Raw genomic sequence first — 14679 nt, forward strand, 5'->3', positions numbered from 1 at the left:
TAATTTTTTATGCTAAGTAAAAAAAAAATATTGCTCAATGTTTGGAATTATTGCTAGCCAGTGGTCTACATACTGCAAATAACATAGCCTTCAAGATTGGGTGGTGCAGGCTAGCCAATCTTGGAGGCTGTAAAAGTGACATAACCTCCGAGATCCGCGCGCTCTGGCTGGTTTTGCTGCGGCCAGTGAGAAACCAACGCCTCCTATAACTATATGCCTGGACGAGAAATTCGACTGCAGCCATAGAGTTCCTCACATGAAACTCTATGGCTGCAGCCGTCGCCGTCCCATTCGCACATGGAGGAAGGAACTTCCTTCCTCCGTGCATTCGCGCCACATAAATAGCGCCATATATAAACTCGCACCATAGAGTTTGTAATTCGCATCATAGAGTTTCTCACTACATTACAGTGCGAAACTCTATAATTCGCACAGTATGAATAAACAAATAAATGCTATGAGCCTATTCTTAGAAACAGAATAGTGGGTTGCGCCTCCAAGCTCTTGTGATTATATTGTTTAGCCAGCCTATTGTTTAATTTCGTGCCTATGGTAAAGAGAAAAGAAAAAAAAAGTCCACGCTGAATTCTCATAACCAACATTTCTGAACCCCTATAGTGAACTTTGTTTTTGCACGCCTACCGTCGTTTGTCGTTTCCCTACTTTTTTTTCCCACCAACTTTCCCATCGCCTTTTACTAATCTCTATTGCGAACATGTTCACTTTCCCTCATACAGTTTCTCAGTGAATGTAGTGAGAAACTATGCTTTCCCCCTGCTCTTCCCTGCCCTGCTGGGAAAAAAAGAAAAAAAAAAGCAGCCGGCGCGCACAAATCTTGGAGGCCATAAAAGTGAAAATGTAGTTACTACATTGGTAGTTTGGACGCGCTACGTGTTGCTAAGCTTCAAGCATCAAAGCAGTCGCGTCTATTTGTCTATCGCTGTAGGTAAATAAGCATAGATGGTGTAGATAGATAGGAGGGCTAGGAAAGAAAACAAAGTCGCGTTATGGCGGCACTAACGTTCACCTTTTTAATACAATAAACACCGTGGCAGCTTTGTGGAAATCAGTACTCTGTGCACACGCGCGAACGGCGTGAGTGATTTTGTTGTAGCACTGTTCTGTCGAGTGATCGTTCCTGCCCGGCGACGCCTACCTTGCGAATTTCTCGACCGTGGGCTGTGGCCTTTTCGTGAGGCGTCCTTGCTTCTGTGAGGAGACCACTCACTCTTATGCCCACTAACTCGATCCCGGCCATGACGAAAAAACTTCTCTGCAATTTAGTAACGCAAACTATATGTGTGGGGCGCAACGCGTAGCTGTGCGCGATTACTTGTGACGAAGCGTGAACTTCATTTGGAGGTCGCCGGGATGGGTAAGTTGACCGTCACGCCTACTGTCACTCATCTGCACTTATACCGTTGTCAACGCACTAACGCCTGTGATCTACAGGGCGAGGACGATCTCAGCTGTGGTCTAGGGCGCGTAATTCGATTTCCAGAGCAGCTGCCTCCCTCGCTTTCCGGTTCATCGCGTTGGTGATTGTTCAGAGCTGAACTGCCACGTAATTTTCACACAAGCTTCTACTTTTCTCAGGACCCAAATACCCGCATCTAATGACACGAGGCTGCCTAGCTAAGCAGATTTTCTGTAGTACCGCCTTTACAGTAGCTTTCATTTTCTTCCAGGCCACGAATAACAAGCAGCCTAAAAGGAGGCAGCGATGTCGCATGTTCTTGCGGGGAAACGGCTGTCCTTGCTTTCGGGTACAGGTAGCGGCGCAGTGCAAGCGCAGATGGCGGATACCGCGTCTTCGCGGAGTGTCCTCGATTTAACAGAAGCCCACAGGCGCTCGAATTTCCGTGCCGTCGGGAGCCATTGGTCCGCGCCCCGGGGCGGTGTTTACTTTTTTATTATTATTATTTCTTGCTGGGTGTCGCTCGGCGCGTCCGCTGCCTGCGCAGCCGTGGCGTCGGGTCGATACGCGGACGGAGGAGAGAGCTCGCTTGCCGCCGCATTGGGAACCGCATCGCATTCGGTGTGCCGCCGGCGGGGGATCCTGCGTCCTTTTAAGGGGGTCCCAAAGGTCGTGCCTTAACGGCTCCAGCTGAAGCATCGTCGTCGCCAGCGGTTCTCGCCATGCTTACCCCCGTCCGACGATGCATCGCCTTCCGATCGGGACGTGGCGACGAGATCGCTGCTGGCGAGGCCTCACAGCCTCTCTGCGTGTTTGCGTCCTTACGGGCAGTCTGGAGCTTCGGCCGACTTCTCGGTTGAGCGCGCGGCTATGCGACTCGACGCGTCGTAGTGGTCCGTAGTTTGTTGTTTCGCGCAGTGTGTCTGCGGTCGACCGACGTTAGTAGGTGATCGCTGCTTGCAGTGACCGCCATGTAGCCCCATAGTGGTGTAGCTGCAGGAAGCAGTTGTTTTTCCACGTTTCGATTTGGTGCACCTTCCTATAGAAAAAGGGCAGCTCAAGAGACGTTCTCTCCGGCGGCGCGAACACACGCCCTCCGTATACACCACCATAGAAATCCTCCTTGCTAATCGAGTTCTGCGAGAGAAGCATAGTTTCTGCATGTTAGAGTTGCTGTACCCTCCCCCCGCAAAGCACTTGACTTCAATAGCCGCTCTCAGCTGACTCGAAGCAGCATGTCCTTCCTGACTCCAAGCTTGCGCTGGTGTATGGAAAGCCAGTGGGTTGGCTCCATCCTCAAGCAGTGCGAACAACATGACTGTGAGTGCACACTTTTGGAATCGATCATCATGTATACGTTGTCACAGATGTATAAGCTGATGTTCATGTATGTGCATTTTCACTTGAAATTGTTAGCGCCATCGACTATTTTTACAAGATAGAGCTCTGTGATGGAGCCAATAGGCTCACCCATTTCAACAATAATTAATGGTTAATAGCAATTGCTACGAATGGGGTGGATGTCTGATTTTCCCTTTATTAATTACTTCTCTCCACCTTGTGGGTTTCCGCAGAACTACTAGGTCAGTCACTTGCCTTTGCTTTGTGTTGTCGACAAATTCGACTTCACCCTGCCATCTGCTAGCCGCCTGGTTTGCTCAGACGGTAGAGCGGCTGCCCCGGAAAGGCGGTGGTCCCGGGTTCGAGTCCCGGACCAGGACGAATTTTTATTCAACTCTGAAGCTTTTCTTTCGAGGAACCCATATGGGTTTCCTTTATAGCAATTGCTACGAATGGGTGGATGTCTGATTTTCCCTTTATTAATTACTTCTCTCCACCTTGCGGGTTTCCGCAGAACTACTAGGTCAATAATTAATGGTAGTGGTCGTTGAAATTGTCTGTGTACTACAGGATATAACATTGCTTCAAGAAATATCGTAACTTGACATGTTGTTGACTCACTGATCCGATGTGTACCTTATATTTGTTAAGTCATGAATTTCTTGCAAAACAAGGAGCAGTATCGCTTTCAAAAGCTTGGGTTTGGCTGGAGTCATACATATGATTGCCTGGGTTTTGATCGTTTCCTTTTGCACTGACTTTGCCTCCCGTTCATTCTCCGTTAGAATACTGCAATTTGAAATTGGTAACTGGAGAATATATTTTTACTTAAAATGTACACATAAATGTGGAGATCTTAAATATGAAATGAAATGATGACCTGTGTTGCAATTATATAGCAACATCACGTGGTAAAGCTGCATGTTTGCTTAGTAGTAACATTGAAATTACACATATTCAACTTGTAAAGCAGAAATAATGAACTATATTGATTAGTTAACAGTAGGTGTATGGCAGTGAAACAGCTACCCCTTCATAATGCCTCAGTCAGTTCAGGGATGACTTGGTAATTTCAAATGAAAATTATTGCACAGCACAGCATAGGCACCTTGGAAGCTAAAGTGCCTGTGCTCAAGGCACTAGCTCAAGTTGCTTAATATGAACGCTCATTCAATATGTTCCTGCCCTACATATTCCTAGAGTTACTTAAACAATTAACAGGGATTTATTGCGTGTGCCATTTCTTTTGCTTCAAATAATTTTTGAACTACAAAGCTGAAAGATCTTTTTAATTATCTATTTTTTGTTCACTTAATTTGTTGTCAAATTATTGCTTCATCACTACATAGGCATTGTAGAATAGGCAATTGCAGACGTGAACCAATAAAGCAGCATCATACATAATGCATGGAAGAAGACACTATCACTGAAAATGACGTGCACTATTTTTCTTTTTACGTGCAGTGAGGATTACAAAAAAACAATGACAACACTAGAAAAAAATTATCACAACACACATTAGCAAAGCAACTTTGGCACCATAATGCTTGGGAATATTGTGTGAATAAATGTTATAAAGGCAACTGTCAGACATTTGTAACTCTTGCCACTAACCTGTGTCCAAATTTTTCATGATTTAAATGTATGTGCCTGCTGCAACAAAATAGAATGTGAGGCTTCAACATACGAGCACCCCTGATGCTCTTTTACTTATCTGTCAAGCAAGCACTCTTGCATGATACCCTTCACTTCTTTGTTGGTTAGCTTACAAATGGTAAAGCTTCCTTTCCACTACTGATGCTGGCACTGAGCAGTGATATTTTATGTAGAGGTGTGTGAAAGTTCGAATTTTCAAATGTGAATTGAATAGCCCTTGCTATTTGATTCAAGAATGCTCTGTTTGAAGTTGTCGAATAGCTTTTACTTTTTTCTTTTCTGATTACATACAAGATACAAAAACAGTTGGAGCCTGAGTTGAAGTGAGAACTGTTCTGAACGATTCTGATGCAGGATAGCTGTGGTTGCTGCGCAGAAGCAACATTCCTGAGCAAACCCTTGGGGCAGATAACAGATAATGTGCACTCAATAATTGCCACTCATTCAATAAGAATGCCTCGCTTTTAGGCAGCCAATATACAAGTTTGATCCAATTTATTATTTGGCCAGTCTCATGATGCATCCCTTTAAAACAGTTTGTGGTGTCACACTTCTCTCCTTCAGTGAACATCATTGTACGTCCAGCTGGCAACATTCCTTGGTTTCATTCCTCTTGTTGCCATAGTGTCCCATATAGTTTAAACTGGTTGTTTATCATTTACCAGCTCCTCAATTGTCTGGACATATTATTGTTAATGGTATTAAATGCATGTGCCTATGCATATAAGCCTGATTTCTTTTTTTTTAAAATTTTTTCATGAGGCAGATTCTACGCAAGCCTCACATTTCCTGTTGCTTCAGAAATTAGGAAATGTTTTCTATTTGATATTTGGTGGTCATTTTTCTCAAATATTCACATTAGATCTTATTCAGAATCTTCACCATTCGAACACCCCTTGTTTTATGTGTATCTTAAAGGTGTACCGACACATATTTTTGAAGTTGTAGAAAATCTATGACATGCTTCTTACACCTAAATGGATTACACTTACCAAGTGCAAAGTTTGGGAATTGATATTTTAACTTGATACTGAATTTCATCTTCAAATGCAGACCTAGTGTCATTGACATTGTTATGACATCATGATGTTGAGCAAAAATTTGCTGACATTGTACAGCTATAAGGCTAAGTGTAAAAATGTTGCTGATAAAAAAGATAAACGAGAGTCGCAGCCATAGCTTGACTTGAGCGAGCAAGTTTATCATGATGCCATGACTAATACACCTCCTGGGTATACTGAAACTAGTTTGCAGAAACAAATATTATATAAAATTTTCTTTAAGTAGCTCTGACACTTGCCAGTATTTCAGGAAAGGAGGGGGGGGCACAGATAGAGGGTGTGGACCTTTGTTTAAACAAAAAAAAATCGCAGGTCGAAAATGTTATATCAGCACCCCTTTAACATGTTAAATGTGCTACTGGCTGTTTGTTTTTATGGTCCCAATGTCATCCCAAGTACTGCCAGTGCTTTCTTTTATTTTTTTTATCTGCAGGCTGCTGTGGGTGTTGTGCAGCACTGCGGCCCCGCTACAAGCGGTTGGTGGATAATATCTTCCCTGCCAACCCTGAAGTGAGTTATGCAGCTGTCACCTTTGGCTTATTCTTCTTAAATTGCACTTGCCCGCACTCAAATAATTCAGCATTCAAAGATTTTCTTTCTTCTTTCAGCCTGCCAAGTTATATATTCTTGTGTCTTGTATGTTACTGCATGCATATGTAATATTTCCCGCATGTATGCTGTCTTAATAAATGGGGATGGAGACTTACTAATGTGGCATGTGCGGTGCAGGATGATTTGCATTTGACTTCCTTTAATTATTTGTTGACAAGATCATAAAAATTGGTCATGTCTCTAAAGGACACTGACAGTGTAGAATTACTTGACTGCCTTTAGAGAATACTTTTGCAAGTGTCCAAATTTATTTCAATATGCAAACAACCAGATTCTGGTTACTGTAACATCGCCAGACATTATTGCACCATTCTGGGATGTGGGATGAGATTACTGAATGCTGTGTAGGAATCGAGTGTTTAATAAATTAGAAGCCTAGATAAGTGAGACAGGTCCGCTCTTTATTGGAGTCAGTTTGAATGGAATGGAGCTAAGGAGCAGAACATCTGACCAAAGTGTCTTAAGTGTCACAATAAGAAAAGACTGGAGAGAGGTGCAGAAAGGAAAGAATTGATAATTGGGATCTGCTGAAGGTGAAGCACAGGCATCCTTGGTAGCTATGGCAACTGTGGTTGTGAGTTGTTTTGGCAGCTACCAGAAAGCACTACCATCATATGGTGGCTGGGTAACCTATAGTCTCCTTCATAAGGCTGTCTGGCCACATTCATGGGCAAAACTCTTGAATGTATCTTGCTCCTTTATTGAGTCCAATGTTTACGATATTATTTCAGGATGGCCTTGTGCGCAACAATATGGAGAAGCTTACATTCTATGCGCTCTCCTCTCCTGAGAAGCTGGACCGAATCGGCGAATACTTGGCGCTACGGGTTTCACGTGACATCTCGCGCCACCGACTCAAGTATGTCGAGATCTCCATGGAGGCCATGGACCAGCTGCTTGTTGCCTGCCATGCCCAGAGTCTCAACTTGTTTGTGGAGAGCTTCCTCAAGATGGTGCAGCGCCTGCTAGAGTGTCAGAACCCAGACCTCCAGCTGCTCGCCACTCAATCGGTGTGTGCCATTCACATGAACTGCCAACAGCTTACTTTACATTGTGTACTTGTGTACCTTCTCACCCATGTCTGACATCTTCTGTCTGCTGTTTTCATTCAGTAAGTATGGCGTGCTATGGTTTGAAAACAGAGCAGTAAATTATATATTGCCAACTGGAGTGGCTGCGTTCCGATGGATGTGGCATGTGCATGCATGTGTGCTTTCTTGGTACACATCAGAGTAGCCCTGCTGCGTTCCACTGCACTGTTCCTCTGTAGCCCTGTACATAAAGCTTTCTGTAACAAAATAAGAAATATTTTGAAAGGAGTCAACTACTAGTTCATTAGTGAGTAATGCATCATGTGCTGACCATTTTCTTGGTTTTATGTTCACCTGGGCACATGCACCCACCTCTCCTCAAAATCTATTACTACAATGCACCAGAGTCCCATGTATGACATGTTTTGTGTCACAGTGACATTTCCTGGGACAGTATGCGGAAGGGCATAGAATGAAGAATATGTGAGCATTGTTGTATTCCATAGTGCCTTTTCTTTTTGCCTGTACGCCGTTTCCTGTATTGTGTTGTGATGAAAAATTCTCAGTGTTGTTCAGTGCTGCACACTAAGTCTGTGCATATCTTTCCGTCTTGCACATACAGTTTGTTAGGTTTGCCAACATAGAAGAGGACACGCCATCGTATCATCGACGCTATGACTTCTTTGTGTCCAAGTTTTCCTCCCTCTGCCACGACAACAACCCAGATGCCGAGCTGAGAAAACAGTAAGATTTCTGTTGAATCGGTTTCTGTGATGTATTCTGCTCATTGTTGTGACAATTGAAAGGCTGACAGAAAACGTAAGGGAAAAAAAAAGATATAATTTTTGTAAAGGTGATTTATAAGGTCTGTTTTTAAACCTGTAATCATTTGGTCTACCAGCACAAATCTGTCGCAGGTGAACCTAGTATATAAATGCATATGAAGCCGGCTATATTTCAAGCCAGTTCTTTTCCTCTTTCTTCTTCCTCTTTCTTTCTTTCGTTGTCACCATACCAGATTATACGCAAAACTTTGCAAATTTCTTCGAATAATGTGATTGCTGCAAGTAAAATGACAGCTCTTATATACAGGGTGTTTCAGCGAACACTTAAAAAAAATACTTAAAGATTGCCTGTGGCAGGTAGCGCAATTCTTGTTGATGAGGTGGTCTGCTCGAAGCGGCAGACATTACTTGCACAAGAAATTGAAACGCATAATTGCTGAATTAACAAAAAAACACTAATTAAATAACTAATTACCTTATGGCCCATATTGCAATTTACAAATCTACCATGGAGTTCGCAAGACGGATCCTTTTGGAACGACCTGCCGTGATTGCTTAGTGGCTATGGTGTTGGGCTGCTAAGCATGACATCGCAGGATCGAGTCCCGGCCTTGGTAGCCGCATTTCGATGGGGGCGAAATGCGAAAACACCCGTGTACTTAGATTTAGGTGCACATTAAATTACCCCAGGTGGCCCAAATCTTTATAGTCCCCCACTACAGCATGCCTCATAATCAGAAAGTGGTTTTGCCACGTAAAGCCCCACAATTTAAATTTTTTTTTCCCCACTTGGAATGAATTTCTCGAAGTTTCAAGATATTAATTCTGAAACTTTGTGGAGAAATGCATAAAAGGACATTTTCTTAAGAAAGTTTGTTAGGAAAGCTTCTCTCGTGTGTTTGCAGGCTGCGTCTAGCAGGACTACGGGGTCTGCAAGGTGTGGTGCGGAAGACGGTCAGTGATGATCTCCAGGTGAACATCTGGGACGAAACCCACATGGAGAAGATTGTGCCTTCGCTGCTGTTCAACATGCAGGATGCCAAGTGAGTTTTTCAGGCAAATAGTCCAACGCTTGCCTCCCGGCTAAGCATCGTCATCATCATCACCATCATCTGCCTATTTTATGTTCACTGCAGGACGAAGGCCTCTCCCTGTGATCTCCAATTACCCCTGTTCTGCTCCAACCGATTCCAACTAGCACTTGTTAATTTCCTAATTTCATTGCACCACCTAGTCTTCTGCTGTCCTCTACTGCGCTTCCCTTCTCTTGGTTCCATTCTATAACCCTCTGCCAGACAATGGGAAAGGGAAAAAGTATCTGTCCCTTCATGAACAGGATGTGCCTCTCCTGAAAGGAAAGCAAAACAGCCACAAATGGGCATTCCTGAGGTTTCGAACTCTCTTTGGCTGCGGCACTCCGAGTGCCACTTGGACTACCTGCCCTTCCTGCGAGAGAGTTTGTCACCTGAGCAGGTGCAATAAGAGCTGAGCCAACCCTATTGCTATTACCATTTGCAGAGCAGACACCCTTCTACATAGTGCTGAGGACTGTTGCTCTTAGCAGTAAATACTGTTTGAGCATACACTGTCATTTTTAATTATTAACCCGAACCTGCCCTGTCATTGCAATTTACTGGTGCTACAAGTTGGGGATGTGTTACAGAGTGACTGAGTGTGGCTAGAACCAGAGCTCGCCTTCTGCTGTAGCTGCATGCAGAGCATAACCAATAATTGATTGATTGATTGCGTTTAATGTTCTTAAGCTATACAGACAATATCAGAGAAACTGTATTTGCCCAGCTTCAGTGCTGAGCAGATGCCACTGGGAAGTCTGGGGAGGGCACACTGTGCCCTCTTCACCCTGCTCTGTTCGTCTGACAGATGCTCTCAGGGTTCGCAGACATTCAGCTGGAGAGGACCAGTCAACTGACAGATGCATGTATCATCAGGTATTTTCACCAGCAATTTGCAAAACTTGCCAAAAAAGAAAAAGCCAGCTGTGCTGGTAAAAGACTGGACAGATGGTAACTCAAGTTACATGAGCAAACTAACCATGGCATTTTGAACTAGAGGCAGTTACGAATAAGTTACTCATCAAACAAGTTCTCAATAAATGTGGAAATGTGCTGCAATTGAATTTATGCAAGCAGGCAATAAAGTACATGTATATTTATATCTATGTATTTATTTATTTTATTTGCAATACTGCTGCTCTCAGCTGAGAGCATAGTAGGAGGGCAATACAATATGTGAAACGTTTTACAATACGGTCAAATATGTAAACAAATGTAGGAAATAAGAAGCTACAGTAATGCATTACAACAACACATACTGGTTAAGTGAATACAGACAGTGAACATCACTCTAGTGTTACTAAAGTTTAACAATATTGATACCATAAAGTAACAATTCTAGTTTTTGCTGCCTTCAATATTATTAGCAAATTCCGAGAACGATTTGGCGTTTGTGATAGATGGGTGCAGTTGGTTCCATTCTCTTATGGCAAGCCGAAAGAAAGAATGTTTATATGTTCAATTACTGTAGGAATATTCAATTAGTTTGTTTGCATGGCTTTGACGTGTAGGTCGAGTGTCGGAAAACGAAGTGTATTTGGACGCGTCTATCTTGAGATTGTTGTGAAGTATCTAGAATAAAAATTTGAGGCAGGCTTCTTTCACTCTATCTGCTAGCGTTTTTAGATTAGATGCGGTAAGAAGGTTAGAGGATGAATCCGTGCGCCTGTACCTGTTATGTACAAATCTTATGGCTTTTCTTTGCACTGCTTCCTGTTTTCTTAAGTTAGTCATTGTATGCGGAAACCAAACCACGTTGGCATATTCTAAGATCGGCCTTATGAATGTCTTATAGGCGAGCAGTTTAATTGCAGTAGGCGCTAGTTTTGGGCACCTTTTAAGAAAAAAATAACTTATGTAGTGCTGCTGCAGTAATGTTATCAATGTGCGGGGTCCATTTAAGGTTTGCGTTAAGTGTCATGCCTAAATATTTGTTTGTCAACTTTAGTCAGCACGGTGCCATTGACTGCATAAGTGAAGTTAGAAGGATCTTTTTTCGTAGTGATGGTAATTATGGTGGATTTTTTTACACGAATTGTCATCTGCGACAGCTCGCACCATTCAGATATTGTGTTGAGGGATGCACTCAGGGCAAGGTGGTGTGCATGACTGTCGATTTCCCAGTAAACAACACAGTCATTGTCAAAAAGTTTAATCTTGGAATCGATTCTTGTTGCGATGGCATGAATGTAGATTAAGAATAACAATGGCCCAAGGACTGATCCTTGTGGTACACCCGATGACACAGAAATGGTTTGTGATGTAACATCTTCAAAGAATACAAATTGTTTCTGATTATGCAAAAAGTCCTTGATCCAACGGGTAATTGGGCTATTACCCAAATCGGCTTCTAGTTTGATAACTAATTTATTATGGCTTACACTATCAAAGAGTTCTGAGAAATCTAGTAGAACCATATCTGTTTGACTTCGGTTATTCAGGCCACAAACAAGGTCGTGTACAACTTCGATCAGTTGTGTAGTGTGATAAACCATTTCGAAATCCATGCTGGTTCGTAGAAAAAAAGTTTAGTCATTGAAGGAAAAGTGTGATGTGTTGAAAAATAATGTGTTCAAGAAGTTTGCACGATGTACTTGTAAGAGATATAGGCCTATAATTTGATACCATATCTTTATCTCCGGATTTATGTATTGGTATAATTTTAGCTAATTTCTAGTCTGGCAGTAATTTAGAGGATTGGAAAGATTTCTTGAAAATTAGGCCTAGATATTTGCTACTCCATTCCGCATACTTCTTAAGGAAGTCATTCGGGACGTTATCGGGGCCACTGGATTTCTTAGAATCTATTTCTAACAGAAGGTTCATGATACCGGCGCCCGTAATAATTAGGTCATCGATGGTCGTGGTAAAGCATGAATTGACCGTTGGTAAATTTTTATTTTCGACAGTGAATACTGACTGGAAAAAATCGTTAAATTAATCAGCTTTCTCGGGTTTTCATCTGCAGATAGTTGTGGCACTGCTGCATTTCTACTGAAGTGCTTCCAAAACCTACGAGAATTGTTTGCAAGAAACTTCGGAAGAGTTTCGTGGAAGTAATGATCCTTTGCCACTTTGGCCTTGTTTCGGAGATCATCTCTAGCATACTGCAGTTTTGAATTTGTCGGCTGGCTTGGATTGTTCTTTACAGTTTTACTATATATATATATATATATATATATATATATATATATATATATATATTGTGGGGTCTGTCATACCCGTACTCTTGGGACAAAGGAACGACAACACAGTAGTGCAAACAATCACAAGGGCATTTATTGCACCTTTCATAGATCAATGCCTGCTAGCCGAGTTGCTATCCACCAAAACATGCCGATGGGCGCGCGACAAATCCAGAAGTCCGACTCACCGCGACCGGAAGCGAGCGAATATGTTCGCCCCATGCTGGATCCCAACGCCTGGTCGTTCGCGTGTTCGGTCACGCCAACGGTGGCGCGTTCGCAGGCGGCCACGCGAGGCGGTCTCGCAGAAGCATGGGTCGCCGCGCGCGCTCGCCGACCCGCCGGGGAAGAGGGTCGCTGCACGTGCGGCACGGCACGTCCGTCCCGCTTGCTGTCTCGAACCCAAGAGAGCGACAGCGCCGTGTCTCCCGGCGCCCGAGTAACCCCGCAGTGGCGCGACGCTCGCGCCATCTCTCGCACCGCGCTTGTACCACTCCTACCGCCGCGAGCGCCAGGTCACGCGCCGGGCGAAGCCGCCCTGCAGGAGATGAGCCATGCGGGAAAACGAGATCTCAGGGGAGGCGTGAGAGTCACGCATCCCCACAATATATATATATATATATATATATATATATATATATATAAGCCGCCCTGCAGGAGACGAGCCATGCGGGAAAACTAGATCTCAGGGGAGGCGTGAGAGTCACGCATCCCCACAATATATATATATATATATATATATATATATATATATATATATATATATATATATATACCTGTGATTCAACCTACAATTGGTCACACCAAGAGCCACATCTATCAAGTTTGCAACCGCTTCTGGCGGGAGGCTTGAAAGGTCAGAGTACCCATAATTGTGATGCACCGCATGTCATACTGAACACCATGTCATATACATTGCGTCTTCTGTTTTATGGCTTAGTGCCACTCAAGAGCAGCTGGACAGCAACTTCTAAGGACAAGCACAGTGTAATGCACTCAGTTCACCATACTTCTCTATTTTCCATGATAGTGTTGTTACAGTCTCACGCAATGTGCAGAACTTTTTTCCATGTCAGCACAGTTCGGCACTGCTTAGCTGAGTGTTGTGTACCTTTGCCACAAGTGCATGCGTATATGAAAAATCAAATTGCAAGTCACGTACCTGGATTTGTGCAAGGAAATGAAAGATACTGTGGTCAGCTCGGAAGTCTATCAGCTTGTTTCCTGAACTGGCAGATTCATTAAACAAGTCCACAGTAGGTCGCACTGAAACCATGGCAGTGCTCTAAGAATGGCATTCCGGAGACACATACATTAAATTTAGACTTATTGCTTCCGGCCTGGCCCCAGAACATTTGTTGCAGACATCTGAGTTAGCTGTAGTAGAATTGTTGAGGTAATAGCCTAGTGGTACCTTTATAAGTAGAGCATCCAAATGAAAAAGCAGTTACAGTTTCATTTTGTGCTTCTTTAGGATTGAACTGCCTTGATGGGCTCAGCTTGGCCGTAACCTACAAGAAGAAAACATGCATACTTATAGTGTTTTTTGTTGACATGAAAGTTGTGAAGCTGCAAGAAAAACGGCCACGTGCAGTACATATTGCACAAATTTGAGCAAGTGTTGCTTCACCTGTATGGGCACTCGCTATATCACGTAGCTCTTAGGCCTTGTGTTTCAGTTTTTCACCTAACTACTGTTCAGTAACGCTACTTTACTTCGCTCTCAGCAGCAGCAAACTATTTCTCTTCGTTTCCTTACAGCTTAGAAACGACAAGAACTCCGTCTGTTCACTCGCAGCAAGAAAGTGGGGAAGGCGGCGGCACTGCCCAGACAAGGTTTTGATTTGCTCTCATTGCATTCTTTTCTCAAGTGTCGCTGGCCGTAACGTTATGGAAAAGTCAAGGAAAAAGTGTCCATAACACCACCAAAATTGCTCAATAGCACCCCTGAAGATGCCCCATAACGCTGTCAAAAAAAAAGAAAAGCCCCGTTAGATTGAGGATGCAAGAGTGAACAGCTGCTGCTTTGTTCTTTGGGGGTTCGAGCGCAGGCTTATTCATTCTGACTGGTGCTTTCTGATGTTTGGCAGTGCGCGGGCTTCGGAGACGCCAGATAGCCCCCAAGTGGAGACACCCGTCACCTTGGCCGAGAACTGCTTCCGAGAAGTCATGGGGCGAGCCACATATGGTCACATCGCATCTGTCATCAAGCCAGTTTTAAAGTGAGTAGCGACCAACACAGCTCACTCTGTTTTGGGTCGCCATTGGCCTGTGAAGAAAACCACACTTGTATCGGTGTGGCTGGCTAAATGGTTGTTTACTAGGCTGCATCTTCAGGTTCTTCTCTGAGAGTGGCTTCTTGTGGCTTGAATTGAGCTGAGTTTTTAATTGGTGAGCATAATATGTACTATACTATGCCACACAATGAATTTCGGTTCACAGCCCATTTTTTTCTGATTTGTATGAAAATGTTATAATGTGAGCAGAAAAAAAATGAAATAGCATGAATGTCCACATG

The 14679-nt window shown here is 43.4% G+C and overlaps 1 protein-coding gene across 1 annotated transcript in view; it reads left to right on the top strand.

Annotated features, from left to right (window-relative positions):
* The first annotated feature begins 1409 nt into the window (after positions 1–1409).
* Positions 1410–14679, top strand: part of stmA (Protein EFR3 homolog stmA) — a 55765-nt gene continuing 42495 nt past the window's right edge. The window contains exons 1-6 of the mRNA XM_075669830.1: positions 1410–2737; positions 5909–5985; positions 6819–7097; positions 7741–7862; positions 8809–8946; positions 14252–14383. Of these exons, the coding sequence (XP_075525945.1) occupies positions 2653–2737; positions 5909–5985; positions 6819–7097; positions 7741–7862; positions 8809–8946; positions 14252–14383 (833 nt within the window). The 5' untranslated portion in view covers positions 1410–2652. The remainder of the gene's footprint in view (positions 2738–5908; positions 5986–6818; positions 7098–7740; positions 7863–8808; positions 8947–14251; positions 14384–14679) is intronic.

Source organism: Dermacentor variabilis, chromosome 9 (genome assembly GCF_050947875.1).
Source record: "Dermacentor variabilis isolate Ectoservices chromosome 9, ASM5094787v1, whole genome shotgun sequence".
Taxonomy (NCBI): Eukaryota; Metazoa; Arthropoda; class Arachnida; order Ixodida; family Ixodidae; genus Dermacentor; species Dermacentor variabilis.